The following is a 19,051-nucleotide window of genomic DNA, read 5'->3' as shown; positions in this document are numbered from 1 at the left end:
AATAGTTCCAGACCATCCTGGGCAACCTGGTTGCAAAAAAGAAAGGAAGTCAAGTGAGACAACTTAGCCTCTATTTCCCCCATTTCAGAGCCTGAGGTAGGAGGACAGTAAGCCTCCATTTCAGAACAAAATAAGAAAAGGAAATACACCCTGAAGTATGTTTTTTCTTTCTTTCTTTTTTATTTGAACATAAAAACAGGTTATAATTCAAAAGTCCAACACCCTTAAGTATTTAAGGCTAATGGGAGCTTTTTTTTTTTTTTTTTTTTTTGGTTTTTCAAGACAGGGTTTCTCTGTTTAACTTTGTGCATTTCCTGGAACTCACTTGGTAGTCCAGGCTGGCCTTGAACTCACAGAGATCTGCCTGCCTCTGCCTCCCAACTGCTGGGATTAAAGGCGTGTGCCACCACCGCCTGGCTGGGAGCATTATTTCTTTAAGTTACATACAAATGATTCACAAAGAAAGCGTGAATATAATCCTTGTGTATACTTTACATTAGTGCACTGTGGTGATACATTTATTTTTTTTGTGATTTAATTCTACAAATTTACAAGCTGCCCCAAAACAAACAACAACATGGAGAAAACACAAAACAAGGTTGTCCTGATTCAGCAGGTCTGCCTGTCCCACCTAGCTGGCCAGGGTCAGTCAATCTTAACTTAGAACTTGAGGCTGAAGCCAGGGCCGGCAGCTGAGGCTCCCTGGTTGGTGGTGGTGAGGTGGAAGCCCGTCTCCTTCAGGCCATCATCACCAGCTGACTGTAGCCCAGGCCGCCCTCGGGGGGGCCATGAACTCATGCTTCACCCTCTGCTGTTTGCCCTTGGCTGGCCATGTGGGAAACATGGACGGGTCAACGGGGAGGGGAGTCTCTCGGAAATACTCATGCTTGAGGCCATCTTCTGCATTGATCCTCCTCCCAGGATAGTATGTCAGGAACTTGTTCATGAGCTCAAAGCCCTGATCTGATAACAAAGCCCCAAATCGCTGGCGGAGGTTGTTATAGGGATACTCGCTGAAGGTCATCTTCTTTACTGCTGGGAGGTCATTATAGCCAGGCCAGATTTTCTCACTGGGAGTCCCCAGGTCCTTGAAAACCTTGTTGATCTGATCAATCTCTGACTTTCCAGGGAACAGAGGTTTCTGTGTTAGCAGCTCCCCAAAGATACAGCCCACTGACCACATGTCCACAGCTGTAGAGTATTCCTTAGCACCAAGCAGCAGTTCTGGGGCTCGATACCATAGGGTTACAACAACTGGAGTGTAGGCCTTTAGGGGTGAACCATACTCACGAGCCATTCCAAAGTCACCGACCTTGAGAATGCCAGCGTGGCTCAGCAGAAGGTTAGAGGTCTTAAGGTCACGGTGCAGGATCCAATTGTCATGGAGATACTTCACCCCACTCAGCAGCTGGACCATTAAGGTCTTCACCTCCCCTGGCAGAAAGGGCTGCTTCATGGTCTCCATTAGGCTCTTGAGGTCATGCTCAACATAATTCATCACAATGTAGATCTTGTCCATGTTGCTTCCCACAACGATTTCTCTGATAGTGATGATATTGGGGTGCCGGACCTTCAGGATGCTGTTGATCTCCCTCAGTGAGGTGATTGGGAAGCCTTCCTTCGCCTTCTCCATCTTCAGCCGCTTCAGAGCCACAATTTCATCTGTTTTCTTGTCCTTTGCTCTGTAGACTACTCCATAGGTGCCTTCTTCAATTCTGTTCAGGCACTGGAACTCCTCTACACTCCGGCATCCCTGCAGGGCTGGCAGGTACTTGGGCAGCTCCTGTTTTAGCTCAATGGGCGACAGGGCTGGAGAGGCAGGCACATAGTCTCCTTCCATTGGGGCGCTGTTTTATGGGGTCCCCTCACCCACTTCTTCCCCTTCTTCACTGTCCCCAGAATCTCGCGACTCTGGAACAACCATGTTGTGGTGTTCATTTTCTCTCTCTTCATCTTCATTCATTTCTTCATCACTCACTTCTTCCACAGACTGTTCTGAGGCTTCCTCAGAGTTGCTCCCAGTCTCTTCTTCCTCTACTTCCTCTGATTCTACACTGGTGCTGCCTTCTTCCTCTTCTTCTTCCTCCTCAGAACCTGAGCCTGATTCTGCTGATGAAGACTCGGCTGAGCTAATCTTCCTCTCACTGTCACCGATGTCCTGTAGGTCTGACAAAAGGTCTTTTTCTTCTATTTTCTCCTCTCTTACTAGCTTACGGTTGTCTCCCAGCTCAAGGCGCTCTTGAGGTGGCCACAGAGGGCTGCGGCTCCAGTGACCAACCTTTCCTTCATCACTGTAGTCTTCCCTCATGGTCCGGTGATGTGCAGAGACTTCCCTACATGCTTCTCTCTCTTTGTGACATTCTTCTGCCCTCCGTTCCTGCTCCTTTTGTTCCCGCTGTTCCTTCTGTTGCTCCCTCATCTTGCGCTCCCGCTCCCTCTTCCTTTCTAACTGCTCCAGGACGTCCCTTTCTCTCCTGGAATGTTCTCTTGTCATTTTTCTCCTCTTCTGTCTTTCCCATTTTCTGTGAGCTTTATCTTGTTCTTCTCGATGGCGTTTCTGACGTTCATGTTCTCTTCCTTTTTCTTTCACTCTAGCGTGCCTCCCTCCCTCTGCTGAATGGCTACAATGTCTAAGCTTCTTTTTTCTCTTCTCATCTTTTCTGTGATGGGCTTTTTCTTTCTGGGACATTTGCTGGGGTGGTTTAATGGCCAGAGAATTATCTTCCTCTCTTCTGTCTTCCATAGAATCGTTTCTTCTATATGGTAAGTTCCTGATTGTGATTTCCATTCGCTGATCTCTCAGCTCCCCCTCCTCAAGGGAATACCTTTTGGAATCCCAGTCATCAGAAAATTTTAAGCGTTTTATCTCTGCTTCCTCCTTTTGTTCTTTCCTTTGTTTCTTTTCCTGGAGAATTTCTTCTAACAGTTTCATTTTCCAAGAGTCCTTTTCATCACCCATTTGAGTGCTGCTACCACCACCATCGGTCCTGGAGTCAGAGAAGCATATTTGTAATCTAAGAAATAAAGCTTGCCTGAAGATCATAGGACAGAGCCAGGCACAGAGTTAGGCATAGAGATCAGGTAGTGATGGCACACACCTTTAATCCTAGCACTCAGGAAGCAAAGACCTTCTGGATCTCTGAGTTCAAAGCCACCCTGGACTACACGAGATTAATCCAGTTTAAAAGACAAACAGCCAGGCAGTGGTGGTACACACCTTTAATTCCAACACTTGAGATCACACACCTTTAATCCCACTACTTTTCTAGTTGAGGCAGGAAGTTATATGGCTAGGCAGAGAAAGGAATATAAAGCAGAGGAGACAGGAATTAGACCCTTTAGTCAGAGGACTCAGAGGCATTCTGTCTCAGGATTTCTGGAGACCGGATCTTCACATTTTGACTGAGGAGTTGGTGAGATAAGAAGTGGCTGTGGCTTGTTTCCTCAGATCTTTCAGCATTTACTCCAATATCTGGCTCCAGGTTTTTATTATAAGACTGTAGTACGAATCTTCAGTGGTCTTATTAATAAAAACAAATCCGGGGGCCAGCTATTGGGTGAACACTAAAAGATCAGAGAAACACAACAAGCCACAGCTGACCTCACCTAGCCAATGCTTCAGCTGATCTCGTTTCCTCCAACTGGAAGCCTCTGTGTCCTCATCCAAATGGATCTCAGCTGAACTGCTGTTAAAAGCCCAAAAGCTCTAGTTACTGGTCCTCACGCCTTATATATCTTTCTGCTTCTTGCCATCACTTCCTGAGATTAAATACGTGAGTCACCATGCCTGGCTGTTTCCGTTGTGGCTTTGAACTTACAAAGATCCAGATGGATCTCTGCCTCCTGAATGTCAGGATTAAAGGCGTGTGCTACCACTGCCTAAACCTATGTTTAATATGGTGGCTGTTCTGTTCTCTGACTCCCAGATAAGTCTATTGGGGTGCACAATATATCAACCACATAAGATCATTTAGGATCTTGCAACAGTGCACTGGTCTGCAAAGGCCTGCTAGCAGCAGCTCACAAAAGTTGATTGTGAGCCGGGTGGTGGTGGTACATGCTTTTAATCCCAGCACTCGGGAGGCAGAGCCAGGTGGATCTCTGTGAGTTCGAGGCCAGCCTGGTCTACAAGGCAAGTTCTAGGAAAGACGCAAAACTACACAGAGAAACCCTGCCTCAAAAAAAAAAAAAAAGTTGATTGTGCAATTGTCTTCCTAACTCTGGTCCCATGATCTCACAATAATACCCCCATGGAAATCAGCAAGCACAGTGGATCAATGCTACCCATACTATGCATGGCCAATCATTAAAATATTAATAAAATATCCATCTGGGTTCTGATTAGTGGCACATGCTGATAGTCTCTGCACTGAGAAAGCTGAGTAGAATGGATAGCTAGTTCAAAGCCAACCCAAGCTATAAAATGCTATGGGATGTCTTTTTGTATGCTGTTAATATGTGTAGCTCCCATTGGATAATAAATAAATCTGTTTTGGCCTATGGCAAGAAAGCTTACAGCCAGGTGGGAAATCCAAGCAGAGATACAGAAAGAAGAAAGGCCGAGTTGGGAGAGACACCAGCCACCACCACCAAAAGCAACAAGATGCCAGCAGACTGGTGATGCTATGGCCTTGTGGCAACATATAGATGAATAGGAATGGGTTAATTTAAGATGAAAGAGCTAGCTAGTAAGAAGCTAAAGCCATAGGCCATACAGTTTGTAATTAATAAAAGCCTCTGAGTGATTATTTTATAAACAGCTGCAGGACCATTGAGGTGGACCTTGGGCCCGGGCAGGACTGGAGAAACTTCCCACTATAGTAAAGACCCTGTTTCAAATTCAAAACAAAACAACCCACCAGTGTGGCTAAATACACAACTACTAATAGTAATATGCTATCCTCTAATCATCTGGAATTCACTTTGAAATGTATCTTCCCAAGACAGAAAATATATGCATTATTCTAACTTTGTAGTAATTTATCATATAATGGCTCTGTTCAAGCATACTGCTTTCCTTTCAGGCTTCCATTGCTTCATGGGACTTTGAGAAGGCATGCAGAATGAACACATTCTGTCTCTTGTCCCTTCATTCCAGCTCCTAGAACTGTATGGAAGATACACAGAAGAGCATCTAGAGCTGTCCTTCTTACTTTTAGAGAAATTCAACTGTCAAGAAATTAACTTCTCACCAGGTGGTGTTGGCACATGTCTTTAATCCCAGCCTGATCTATAGAGTGAGTTCAGGACAGCCAGGACTGTTACACAGAGAAACCCTGTCTCAAAAACAAGCAAATAAGAATGAACTTCTCATACACAGCATGATGTCCCAGGTAAGAGTTAGAAGCAGCACCCCTCTTCTTTTCCCTAAACCCTTCCAGAACAAATTTTTGCCAGGCACAGTGTCACACCCCTTTAATCCTAGCACTCAGGAGACAGAGACTGATGGATCTCTCAGTTCAAGGCCAAACTGAATATTGAGTTCTAAGGCAGTCAGGGATACACAGCAAGAATCTGTCTCAGAAAAAGAAAGGAAAAGTAAACAACAAAAGAACACATTTTCCAGACTGACTTCAGATACGTGAACATTCCCCTCTGCATCCTGGCAAAACTTAGTATGTTTATTCATGTAATAAATAGGGTTGGAGCAGGGCAGTGGTGGCACAGCCTTCAATCCCAGCACTCGGGAGGCAGAGGCAGGTGGATCTCTGTGAGTTCGAGGCCAGCCTGGTCTACAGAACAAGATACAGGAAAGGCTCAAATCTACACAGGGAAACCCTGTCTTGAAAAAGCCAAAATAAATAAATTAATAAATAAATAAATAGGAACATCTATCTAATATAGTAGATACTCAAAAACATAAAATCCCATAATCAACAAATACTTGTTATAACTAGTAGTTTAGACTCTTTGTTCAAAGATGCTTTTGATTTAGCAAGTTATAAAATCTGCCATGTATTTTCTTGGATTTATTTATTTATTTATTTATTTATTTATTATCAGCTATATACACTACAAATTTTTATCCTAATAGTGAAATGTTTCACTGAAGCTTGCCCAGTGATTTAAACCAAAACCTCAGTCATCCTAGGGTCCCCCCCTGCTATGTAGCCTCCTGGTTCTGTGGGTTGCAGTCTGATTGTTCTTCGCTTTATATCTAGTATCCACTTATGAGTGAGTACATACCATGTTTGTCCTTCTGAGTCTGGATTACCTCACTCATGATGATATTTTCTAGTTCCATCCATTTGCCTGCAAATGTGATGCTGTCATTGTTTTTCTCTGCTGAGTAGTACTCCATTATGTGTATGTACCACATTTTTTAATGGTCTCATAATGGCTACATTCAGGCTCACAAATTATAAGGTATCTTTAAAGGGGGCTAAATGAATTTCAGGAGGCCAATAAATGTTGCACAGAGCCACTCCTGAGAAGTAGGTACTACACCAGCTTGAAGAGGATTGTGAAAATGCAAAGGCTTAGCTGGCAGCTACTGTTAACAAATGGAGGTCAGTGACCTTCAGGGTTATCCTTAATCTCCAAGGTGTCTGGGTGACACATTCTCAAATATACTTGAAAAAACAAATACCAGCTGGGCAGTGGTGGTGGTGCACACCTTTAATCCCAGCACTCGGAAGGTAGAGGCAGGTGGATCGCTGTGAGTTCGAGGCCAGCCTGATCTACAGAGCGAGATCCAGGAGAGGTGCAGAGCTACACAGAGAAACCCTGTCTTGAAAACCCAAGAAAGAAAAAAAAAGAAAAAGCAAATACCATATATTACCTTTACAGTTCCTAGGCTTATGTTAATGCTTGCCAAAACTGGCCATATTGGGCTCTCAATTCCCATTGGCATCAGAAGGGGTGAGTTTTTCAAGAAGGCCCAATAGGTCTCTGCCACGTTGGACTTCAGCAGCAGCCACAGGGCGCACACAGGGCTCAGGAACCCAAAGAGGAACCTCATTGTCCTGAGGAAAGACACAAACAGAACCCTGGGCCCACGCCAACACCAGATCAGGCCCCCTCCAAGTGCCAGTAGAAAGATCCTTCCATCACTTCAGAGGGTGATTTGCAACAGGAGCCCTCCAGTGCTTATCTGCAGTGGATACTCAGTCAAAATCCACCAATACAAAAATTTAAAATATATAAAACAAGGAAAAGAATAGAATGTACCACATTTTCTTAATCCATTCTTCAGTTGACGGGCATCTAGGTTGTTTCCAGGTCCTGGCTATTATGAATAATGCTGCTACGAACATAGTTGAGCATGTATCTTTGTGGTATGATTGAGCATTCCTTGGGTATATGCCCAAGAGTGGTATGGCTGGGTCTTGAGGTAGATGGATTCCCAATTTTCTGAGAAACCTCCATACTGACTTCCACAGTGGTTGTACAAGTTTGCACTTCCACCAACAGTGGAGGAGAAGTGTTCCCTTTGCTCCGCGTCCTCTCCAAGACTAAAGTGGATGGTTTTTTTGACAGAGTGCAGTGGCCTCTCAAATGCCTTGGTGCCAAATTATAAACTTCAATCAGCCTTGGCATACCTACTGAGATTTCATACTTTTAGATTCAAATAAGGCTGTGGAACACTTTGAGACTCAATCTAAAGCCACCTTACAGAATGAAACTCTGAAAGGTGAATCTGTATGTAACACAAGGAGCTAGACAGAGACATAGATGTAGATTGCTAGGAGAAGCAACTGGTCCCTATTTCTTCAGTGCTGAACCTAAGGCCTCACACATTCCAGACAAGCACTCTACCACTGGGATATATCCCCAGCTTTGTCCTTGTTTAAAAATAACATTTTGGGGCCATAAAAATAGTTTAGCAATAAAGGCACTTGCTGCCAAGCCTGACAACCTGAGTTTGATTCCTAAAACTCACATGGTGGAAGGAGAAAACCAGTTCCTACAGCTTGTCCTCTGACCTTCAGGTCCATGATATAGCACATGCATGTGTATGTGTGCACACAACACTAAATAAATAAAAAGTTTTTAAATGACATTTTGATGGGCTGGAGGTTTAGATCAGTAATAGGAGCACGTGCTTACCCGGAGGCTGTGGCGCACACCTTTAATCCCAGCACTCAGGAGGCAGAGGCAGGAGGATCTCTGTGAGTTCGAGGCCAGCCTGGTCTATAGAGTGAGTTCCAGGAAAGGTGCAAAAAGCTACACAGAGAAACCCTGTCTCAAAAAAACCAAACCAAACAAACAACAACAAAAAAACCTTCATTTTTGAGCCAGGAGGAGGATGCAGCCATCACTGAGCAAGACTTGGAACTTATTAAGGGGAGGGAAACAGCGATTTGGCAGCTGGAGGCTGACATTTTGGATGTAGATATTTAAAGATTTAACCATTATGATCCATGACCAAGGAGACCTGATAGATAGCATAGGAGCCAATGTGGAAGCTTAGAGGTCCATGAGAAAGAGCCACTGATCAGCTGCAAAGAGCTGCTTACTATCAGAAAAAAAAAAAATCTCGCAAAAATGTGTATTCTGGGAGTGGTTATCTGGCTTGCTTCTAAATGAGCTGTGGTTGCCTCAGAGCCTTCTCCTGCTGAATTGTTTTCAAGGGCAAGTGCTCCATGGAGTCTTGCCAGAACAAACTGACCTCAGAAGAGAGTGTGTACCAGAGTGTCCTGTGATAATTTAGCTAGAAACTAACTACTAACAAGTCCTTGGAATTAGTGACCCATGGAGACAGTATTTATCATTTATGCATACATTCTATTGATTTATCAGATAAGGAATTAACTTATGTGTGTTTTCCTTTCTCTTGTATTTTGATTGCTTGTATTGTTTATTGCCAGTTCTATTGTGGATATTTTTTTTTAAAGGTGACACTACAGTCTCATAATATTGTTTTTTTTTTCTGTATATACACAAACTTTACCTTTTTATGAGCATCTGAGATAAATTTCTTTCAGGAGCCAGCCTATTGAAGTCTGAGAAACTGTACAATACGCCAGCAATTTTATTTAACATTTTGATTTGAGTTTCCGAGGGGTCTGCTCTTTGTTTTGCAAGATTTTGGCACTATATGTAACTGGGGACTAAGACTCTGCATCTGCGTCTTCAGGGGAAATGAGAAGAACCTGTCTGTCAGAGTGGCCCATTGCCGGGGAGTGTGTAAGTTAAATTGAGGCTGGGTTAAATTGACTTTATTGTCTGCTGGTGCTGTTTACAGACTCCACCCCCACACTAAGTCATCCCACTCTGTTTTATTTTTATTTTTAGCATTTGTTTTTTGTTGCTTTTTTCTCCTTTTCTTTTTCTTTTTTATTTATTTTATTTTATTTTCTATCAATTTGATACAGTACAAATTCTTATCCTAATAGTGAAATGTTTCACTGAAGCTTGCTCAGTGATTGAATCATCCCACTCCTGTTTTAAAGAGGTTCATTTCATTGACATTGTTATAACCAGTGGGCCCCCCTCTTCCACCTGTCTGCATAGAAAGGGAGAATTAGGCACAGCATGATTTTGGAAAGCAAATAGGGATTGTTTGGAATGATTCTGTCTTGTTCGCTTGTGGCTTACATTCCTGGTGAATGATTAATGTTGCTGTCAAAGGCTGTTCCCGAGCCTTGTAAGGGTTGCCTGGCTTTGATAGCAAGATTTTAAAATTTAGACTGAAGTGGGGTTTAAAACTTAGGTCTGTGACCCTATTGATATAGCAAAGAAAAGGTTCATTACATAATACTGGTTTAGTAATGTGAGACTTAGCCTAATTTATGAACAAGAGATCAAACTTGGCATAGTTTTAGACAAAAACAGTTTAATAAAAGGTTGCTGTCTTGTAATATAAATGTTGTCCACTGCCCTTTTTCACAGGCCTAGAAACAGGTAGAGAGAGTGTATAATTGGTTTAGGCATTCAGATAAATGTGAATTGAGTCTGAAAATGTCAGCTCGTCCTTCACTGAATTGGAGGATGTGGCTACTGTTGGTGTATTTATGTTTATTTCCTCTATTCCTCTTAATGTTACTTCATCTTCTTCTGCACTGATGTGATCGGTAGCGAAACAAGGCCAAGTGCATAAGCTCCTTTGCACTTTTGCACCATCCCACCTACTTAATACAAATAAACATTTAAAAGCTTAAAAAAAAAGAGTGCCTGCTTACTGAACACCAATGTGGCAAAATATTAATAAGCAAATAAATAAATAATCCCTTTCACAACATCTTTAGGAAGACTATAAAATTTGAATATGACAAGGTTTCAAAAGAACTCCCAGAAGAAATGTAATGAGGTTAGTAATCTCTTTAAGGTCTCAATCATCAGAGACATCTTAACCAGGGTCTTTATTCCTTTATGAGTTGCTGAAACATTCTTAAGGTTTATAGCCTACCATTTGAAGCAAGTTAAGACCAATAAAACACCCACTTGACAAACTCAGGCTTATTTCCCAAGAAGAAACAACAAAACAGAATTTGAAAAGGCATTCATTTTTACGACTGTTGAGACACAGTGCTCAAAAACCTTTGAAGTACAATGATCAATCGGTATTTTTATACATTATATAAAAATAGTATGCTGATTGACTGGAGGTCAAGATCTAGCCTTCCATCTGCAGGTAGTAGCACATGAAAATCAAAAGGCAATTGAAGATAAGACCAGTGTTTGTTAAGACATCATTACTATATTAAAATAGGATTTTGATGCCCAAGAGGATGGCTGCACACCTTAGAAACACATAAACACTACTGATTTTGAGAAGATTAGAAAAGATGAGACAGTTTCTTTGCCCATTAAAAAATGAAAACAAAGCCATCATTGTAATATGTAATATCTAAAGAACTCTAGAAAGATTCTCATACTCATATGCACATAAGAACATGTGCAGGGGAGCTGGATAGATAGCCCAGCGGTTAAGAGCACTGGCTGCTCTTCTAGAGGACCCAGGTTCAATTCCCAGCACCCACATGGCAGCTCACATCTGTCTGTAACTCCAGTTCTAGTGGACCTGACACCCTCACACCAATGCACATAAGATAAAGTTTAAAAAAATATTCTTTTAAAAAAGAACACGTGCATATGTTCATTGCACTGCTGTCATATTGGAGACCACTTATGTGTTAGTCAAAAAAGTGACTAAATGGACTAAATGGATAGTATAGTGAAAGGAATTGGTGGCACATGTATCACTATGGATAACACTCAGAAATATTAAAAAAGCAAAGTACAGAATACAGGCTAACATATAGTGTTTAATTTTTAATGCCATATGCATGAATTTATATATTTTTCAGTCTTCAAAACAACCTTATGAGGTAGGTATAAACTCCTAGTTTCTAGGAAAAATGAGGTGCGTGATTAATTTCTATAAGGTTATTGAAGTAGTAACATATATAGTATGTACTACCGACCAGGTCTGGTGCCAATGTTTGTTTTCTTCCTCTCTATTGTTTATTGTACAATACTATTTATATAAAGGTCACACCATGTAAAATAGTGTCATTTAAAATTTATGGTTAAATACACGTGTAGTAAAATATGAGAGCATGTATGGAATCGAAGGTATTGAATCCATTATGGTGGCTACTTCTGAGAAAAGGAAATAGAGGAAATGAAAGGGAACAGGAAGTTTTGATTTTTATCTACAGGTTTGATTTCCTTTTGAAAAAGTTCTCCTGTAAATATGGAAAAATTTAAAAATCTAACAATGCTGAATGGTAGGTATATAGAGATGTATAATAATATTCTTTATTTTTTCTTACATCCAATATATCTTATGATTTTTTAAAAGGTATGATTTTGTTTGTTTGTTTTTGAGACAGAGTCTCAGTATGTATCCCTGGAATTTCCTATATAGATCAGGTTGGTCTTGAACACACAGAGATCTACCTGTCTCTGCCTCCCAAATGTTGGGATTAAAGGTATATACCAACATACCCAGCCTAAAAGGTATAATATTAAGCCAGAATATCTGTTTGGATCTCAAATATAATGAACAACTCAGATTGTAATTTAAACATTTATCAAAATGCAAAACAAAGATTCTATGACAGTCAGAAAATCCCTAGTACTTCAGTTGAAATGCACTTGGATATTTAATGAAAGCTCAATGACAGCCTGAGGAAAATCAGATCCTACAGAGAGAAAAAAAGAAAACTTCATATTAAAATCTTTTTTTTTCCTTTGAGACAGGGTTTCTCTGTGTAGCTTTGGTACCTGTCCTGGATCTCACTCTGTAGACCAGGCTGGCCTTGAACTCACAGAGATCTGCCTGGCTCTGCCTCCCGAGTGCTGGGATTAAAGGCATGCGCCACCACTGCCTGGCTTACATTACAATTTTATTAGCATACATTTATGTAAGCACTACACATAAAGTCTCTTGAAAGACCATGTCCAAATTTAAATGAGAAGTCCATACAGGCATTTTGGGATTACTGGAGTACAATATTATTGTTCTATGCATAAATATTCTATTGCATAAAGAAAATCATATCAAGAAAACAGAAGGATTCTGAAAACAGTTCCAAAAGTGCTCCCAACAAATCCCCAACTTCCAGAAACCACACAATTCTACTGAATAATAGGGTACTTGGTGTAGCAACCAATAACATTTTTAATTTAAAGGTCAAACAACTGATTTAATGTGAGTGAGAAGAGAGACAGTTCTACCTCTCTGTTTCCAGACATTTAAGTAGTTACATAAGAAGCCTTAAGTTTAACATACAGTTGCTGCTCCTGCTGAGGCTTCTATTTCACTGCGAGACTGGAGGAATTTAAAAGGGACGCTGAGGATCTTGAAGTGTGACTCAGTAATGGAGCACTTGCCCAGCATGTGCAAGGCCATCCCAAGTACCTATCCGAAGAAAACAAAAACATAATAAAAATTGCTGTTCACAGTTGAGTGAGAAAACATTTTATTCCTTCTTTGTACCTCTTTTAAGTAAAACAGAAAATAGATTTTTATGTCAATATATATTTCCTAAGAACGACAGTCAAGTGAACTCTGGATTTTATAAATATTCATGTGAAAATTTTCCTCCTTTTAACATTTTTGTGCCCTTCCTCTCACATATTTCAATGCGTGTTTTCCCATCCAGAGTAATTATCCCATCCTTTAACCTGAGTGAGAGGAATTTTCCACCTTGAATGCTACTGTGTAGCCACTGTGCCCACAAATTACGTTTCTACTATATTACTTCTCAAGAGTAAGGGTGGAAGCCAGCGGTGGTGGCGCACGCCTTTAATCCCAGCACTTGGGAGGCAGAGGCAGGTGGATCTCTGTGAGTTCGAGGCCAGCCTGGTCTACAAAGCAAGTTCCAGGAAAGACGCAAAGCTACAGAGAAACCCTGTCTCGAAACACCAGAAAAAAAAAAAAAAAGTGAGGGGGGTGAGGAGTGGAGCATGGACCTGGGAAGAGTTAGAGGGAGTAGTAGGAGGTGAATATGATCAAAATACATTGTATGAAATTCTTAAAGAAATAGTAAAAATGTTTTTTTAAAAGAAAGCATATTCTCACAGGAAAAAATGCTGTTATTTACCGGAGTCTCTGCACATTAGTTGGACTTCCAGTATATACATTATTCATTACTCAGCCACACCTGTTGTTACATATCATACCAGCAGGATACAAACCAGATTTGACTTTGACCTGCAATTCTTTTCAGTTCTATATCAAGGTGTTAGCTTGATTTGACTTGAATTACCTCATTATTGACTCACACAGAATATTTTAATTAGAGAAGGTTCCAGTACATGAAACTACAGGCTAGCAGTTTTTTTTTTCCCTTTTACTCTCTCAGGAAAAGAATTCCCTAACAGAATATCAAAGGCTACAAGTCAGATTTCTTATGTCACATTGATCTTGCCCACTGGCCCTTTTTTTTTGCTGTTGGTGGTCAAGTGTGCACTTGTGGTCTGAATACTAAATGTCTCCCGGAAGCTCCTGTGTTTGACCACTGGTTCCCAGCTGCTGCTAGTCTTTTGGAAGGTCCTAGAAGTAGAGCCTTGCTGGAAGGAAGAGCTGAAGGCAGCCTTGAGGCTTGCTGCCTGGCCCTACTTACTGTCTGCATCCTCATGGAGAAACAATGTGACCAGTTACCTCATGCTCTTGCCACCATGTCTCCCTCACCATGGTGGCATCTACCTCTTTTTAAACCATGAAACCCCCACCAAAAAAAAAAAAAAACCACAAAACTTCCTCAATTAAGTTGCCTCTTGTTGGGTATTTGACCACAGCAGCAGCAACAAAAATAACTACTACAGTATTCACAACCTATACTTGTGCTAGGATGTAACTCAGTGGGGGAGTGCGGATGTAGCATATCAGAAGCCCCAGCCTGATAATCCTCAACCCTGCCTAAAATTGAGTGGTGGAGGCGCAGGAGCCTGTGATGCAGTCCTTGCTATACCATCAGTGGAAGCTGAAGGATCAAACTTAAAGCTCATGCTTGGCCTCAGCTGGCTAGTGAAGTAGAATAAATTGTCCTCTGATCTCCTCACATAATCCATTCATGCAGTCCTACCACCATACATCCTCTCTCCCTCTCTCTCTCTCTCTCTCTCACACACACACACACACACACCCCAAACATAAAATAACATTTTAGACCCACATTTTCATTTTAAATAAAGCTGTAGGTGTAGCCCAGGCTGGCTCTGAGTACATTAGGTAGCCAAGGATGACCTTGAACTCCTAATCCTCCTACTTCTACATCCCAAATGGTGGGATTATAGGTATATACCATCACACTTAGTTTTATGTGCTGCTGAAGACAGAGCTTAGGGCTTCATGAATGCCAGACAAACACTCTATCACATCCCCAGTTCCTGTTTCATTTTTTAAAAGATTTCCTGGCCTTGGTGCGGTGTTGCATAGCTTTAATTCCAGCATAGGTGGATCAATGTGAGTTCAAGAGAAGCCTGGTTTACATAGGGAGACCTTGTTTCAAAAAATTCTTTAATTACAATGATTTATGTCAGTGTGTGTGTGTGTGTGTGTGTGTGTGTGTGTGTGTGTGTGTAAGTGAATAGCATGGTGCACATAAGGAGGTCAGACTAGAGAGACCAGTTCTCTCCTTCTACCATATGGGTCCTAGGGGTAAGCATTGTACCCTTTTGCTGTGGATATCGCTCTGTGTAAATAAAGTTCTGATTGGCCAGTGGCCAGGCAGGAAGTATAGGCGGGACAAGAGAGAAGAGAATTCTGGGAAGTAGAAGGCTGGAGAGACACCGCCAGCCGCCGCCATGAGAAGCAACATGTAAAGACACTGGTAAGCCACAAGCCATGTGGCAAAGTATAGACTAACAGAAATGGGTTAATTTAAGATAAAAAAAAGTAGATAACAAGAAGCCTGCCACAGCCATACAGTTTATAAGCAATATAAGTTTCTGTGTGCTTTCTTGGTTGGGTCTGAGTGACTGTGGGACTGGCGGGTAAGAGAGATTTGTCCTGACTGTGGGCCAGGCAGGAAAACTCTAACTACAAATGGCGCCCAACGTGTTGTCAAGAGTTTCCACCTAAAACCTGAGAAAAAAAGATTCTAAACAGGAGCTAAAAACAGCTTCCTAGTTCTCTTTCTTAAGTTAGCGGCAGCCCGCCGGTTTCAGCTACTATGGCGGGTTCCTGGCGTGTGCATCTGACCTGCAGTGCGATGGGAATGAGGAGTCTACAAGCAGCACTTTACTCTGCTGCGTGGTAGATTTAGCCTTTGCTAGTTTAAAAAAAAAAAAAAAGGTTTCTGGGCTATGCGCTGCTTTGATAGAACTGCTTCTGATAGTTGATGGTACACATGGCTCCAGACCCAAAGCTGGCGGTAAACTGTCCCACCACCATGTTGGGAAGCTGAGGTGGGCGGAGCCAGCAGCCACATCAGCGTTTCAGTCTTACAAAGATGGATATTACACAGAGAATCTGGTTTATGTTGTCTTTGGGATTTTTAACTGCAGAAAAAGATTTGATCGTAAAAGATGTTGAGTTAAACAAATATGTGAATTTTAAAGGTACCTTGACTTCAAAATTTGGATATAAGGATATGTTGCTTTGGAAAAGAGTCTCTGCTTTTGTTTCCACAGAAAGCCAGAGGCTGTGGATTTGTTCCAGATTAAGATACATCAGGTTTGATCAGCCAAGACCACCTGAAAGGTCTCTGATGACACCATGGTCCAGATGATCTGATATCCAGAATGGTTTCAAGGCAACTGGCTCAGAGGTTCACCCTAATGGACTACTCTATAATCCTAAAATTTTCTTTGTATCCCCATAAGATACAGCGCCCCCCTCCAGCAGGAAGTAGTAAGAGAAACTACGCCCACATTCCCAAAATTATCAAGCTGGCTTTGGAGATGGAATTGGCTCACTCCTTCTCTAAACCCAGACATATTGCTAAAAGAAATGGTTAAGAGATTCTTGTGTCCCAAATCAGAAGAGCCCTCTGGTGTGGGACAGAGAAAAACCAATATTTTTATTTAAAGCAGGTTGATTATAATGAGATCTCTTTCTAAAGAAGAAAGGGGGATATGATATAGATATAATAGGATGAAAGTGTAGATTAGGGAACTTACTTCTAAAGAGCAACAACTTGTTTAAAATGTTTTACATTGGTTTAGATTTTAGTCTATTGATACAAACTTAAAGTTAATTTTGTTATACTGTGTATATATTTCTACTCTTGTTTAAGGTATTATGTTTGTATAGCTCATTTAAAATTATAATGGATAATTAAAAATAGATTAATAATTAATCATCTGTGATAATCATACTCATAGCCATGTTAGTTAAGTCTTCTGGGTATACATAGAGATATTTCAGATAGATAGGTAATCTTCAAATACTTCAAAGACCTTCAGAATATGGCATTTAAAATATTTTTAAAATTTAGACTTTCTGGACAGTGAGACATGTCTGCTCCTGGCAATGCCAATTTACTTCAGAGAGGAGGATGGGCATTGAAGACACTTCATATGGAGTTTATCTTCACCTTGGCAAAAATAGCCATTTGGGCAAGAAACTGTTCTTGCCTGGACTGCTCGATCAACTGGACATGCAGGACCTATAGAAAGGTGACCACTGAACTTTGCTTGACAAAATGGTCCTTCAGGTTCCTGCTTCTCAGAGGAAACTGCCAGACATTCTACAGGACACTGAGAGAAGTGACCAAGAGACTCTATCCCTGTGGGCTGAAGACAAATGCCCCAACTTTACAAAGGAACATTAGGTGACTGTTTGGGTTGCCAGCTGTCTCTGTCTACCCTGCAAGACTTCCGAAAGTTGCTTGCATCCTTCTCCCGGTTGTCAGGTATATCCTTCTGAGGTCTTTGATGTGGTTGAAGACTAGATAGTTATAATTTCCTCAGTTATGATACAAGATAAGTTAGATATAAAACCTTAGACTCACAAATATAAGATAGATAGGATATCTTCTTTAATATTGTAACTGTAATTCTTGCTTGATAATTGTTTTGTTATATGTAATTGTACTATGTAAAAGTTAAAACCTTCCTTAAAAAAAAAAAGAAAAGGGGAAGTGCTGTGGATATCGCTCTGTGTAAATAAAGTTCTGATTGGCCAGTGGCCAGGCAGGAAGTATAGGCGGGACAAGAGAGAAGAGAATTCTGGGATGTAGAAGGCTGGAGAGACACCGCCAGCCGCCGCCATGAGAAGCAACATGTAAAGACACTGGTAAGCCACACGCCATGTGGCAAAGTATAGATTAGCAGAAATGGGTTAATTTAAGATAAAAAAAGTAGATAACAAGAAGCCTGCCACAGCCATACAGTTTATAAGCAATATAAGTTTCTGTGTGCTTTCTTGGTTGGGTCTGAGAGACTGTGGGACTGGTGGGTGAAAGATATTTGTCCTGACTGGGCCAGGCAGGAACAGCCATACAGTTTATAAGCAATATAAGTTTCTGTGTGCTTTCTTGGTTGGGTCTGAGTGACTGTGGGACTGGCGGGTAAGAGAGATTTGTCCTGACTGTGGGCCAGGCAGGAAAACTCTAACTACACCCTTTTAGCCACTTGACTATACCAGGCTTTTTCTTTTGGGACACCAACAAACTCCCATATCATGATGTAGGGACTTCTTATTACTCAGCCTTAGCTTATGCTCATTTCTGGCTAGCTTTTTCTTTCTTTAACTTAAATTAAACCTGTTTCTCTACATCTACATTTTACCTTGGGGCTTTTTGCCTTTCTTTCTGTATGTCCTACTCTGTGTCTGCTGGCTGGCAGCTGCCTGGCTAACCCTGGGCATCTTCCTCTTTTTCTCCCTTATTCTCTCTTCTCCTTTTTTTCCTCCAATTTGTTCTCTCTGGTCAACAGCCCTGCCTCTCCATCTCCTGCCTAGCTGTTGGCTGTTCAGCTTTTATTAGACCAATCTGGTGCCTTAGGCAGGCAGGGGAGGCAGCAACACATCTTTACATAGTTAAACAAATGCAGCATAAACAAATGTAACACACCTTTACATAGTTAAATTAATGGTCCACAGCATAAACAAATGTAACATATCTTTACAGAGCTGAATATTCCACAACACCTGACCAGGCCTCCTGATTCATTTTTAATAGAAATTTTTATTGAGGTAATTGTAGATTAGCCTACAGCTGTAAGATACAACAAGGAAAATTTGTACATTCTGCCTAGTTTTCCCCCAGTAATAACACTTTGCAAAACTATAATATAATGGGCTAAGGAGATACCTCTGTTGATAAAGTGCTTGCTGTATAAGCTTCAGAATCTGAGTTTGACCACAGAAACCACATCAAAAAGCTATGCATTGCAACATGTGCATATAATCCCAGTGGTGGGAAAGTGGAGACAGCATTTCAAAACAAAAAACAAAAGCAAGGTGGACAGCTCCTGAGAATGACACCTAAGGTAATCTATGGCTTCCATATGCACACCTGTACACACACACACACACACACACACACACACACACACACACACACACAAACCACATAGTATAAAATCAATTAGAATACTGACTGACATTGATAGAATCTACTGGTCTTACATTTCCCTAGCTTTACTTACATGAATCATGTGTATGCACATGTATGTGTGTATTGTGTTGTATTTCATTTTTATATTCTAT

At 41.2% G+C, this 19,051-nt stretch overlaps 1 protein-coding gene across 1 annotated transcript; it reads right to left on the bottom strand.

Moving 5' to 3' along the window:
* Nucleotides 1-660: 660 nt before the first annotated feature.
* Nucleotides 661-2,959, bottom strand: LOC118574303 (cyclin-dependent kinase 11B-like). Its single transcript, XM_036175140.1, is given in 3 exon segments — nucleotides 661-755; nucleotides 758-787; nucleotides 790-2,959. Coding segments are annotated over 3 exon segments (2,295 nt in total).
* Nucleotides 2,960-19,051: the final 16,092 nt, after the last annotated feature.

The sequence above is a fragment of the Onychomys torridus genome, chromosome X (assembly GCF_903995425.1).
Source record: "Onychomys torridus chromosome X, mOncTor1.1, whole genome shotgun sequence".
Classification (NCBI taxonomy): Eukaryota; Metazoa; Chordata; class Mammalia; order Rodentia; family Cricetidae; genus Onychomys; species Onychomys torridus.
This window is presented reverse-complemented; position numbering and strand designations above follow the sequence as displayed.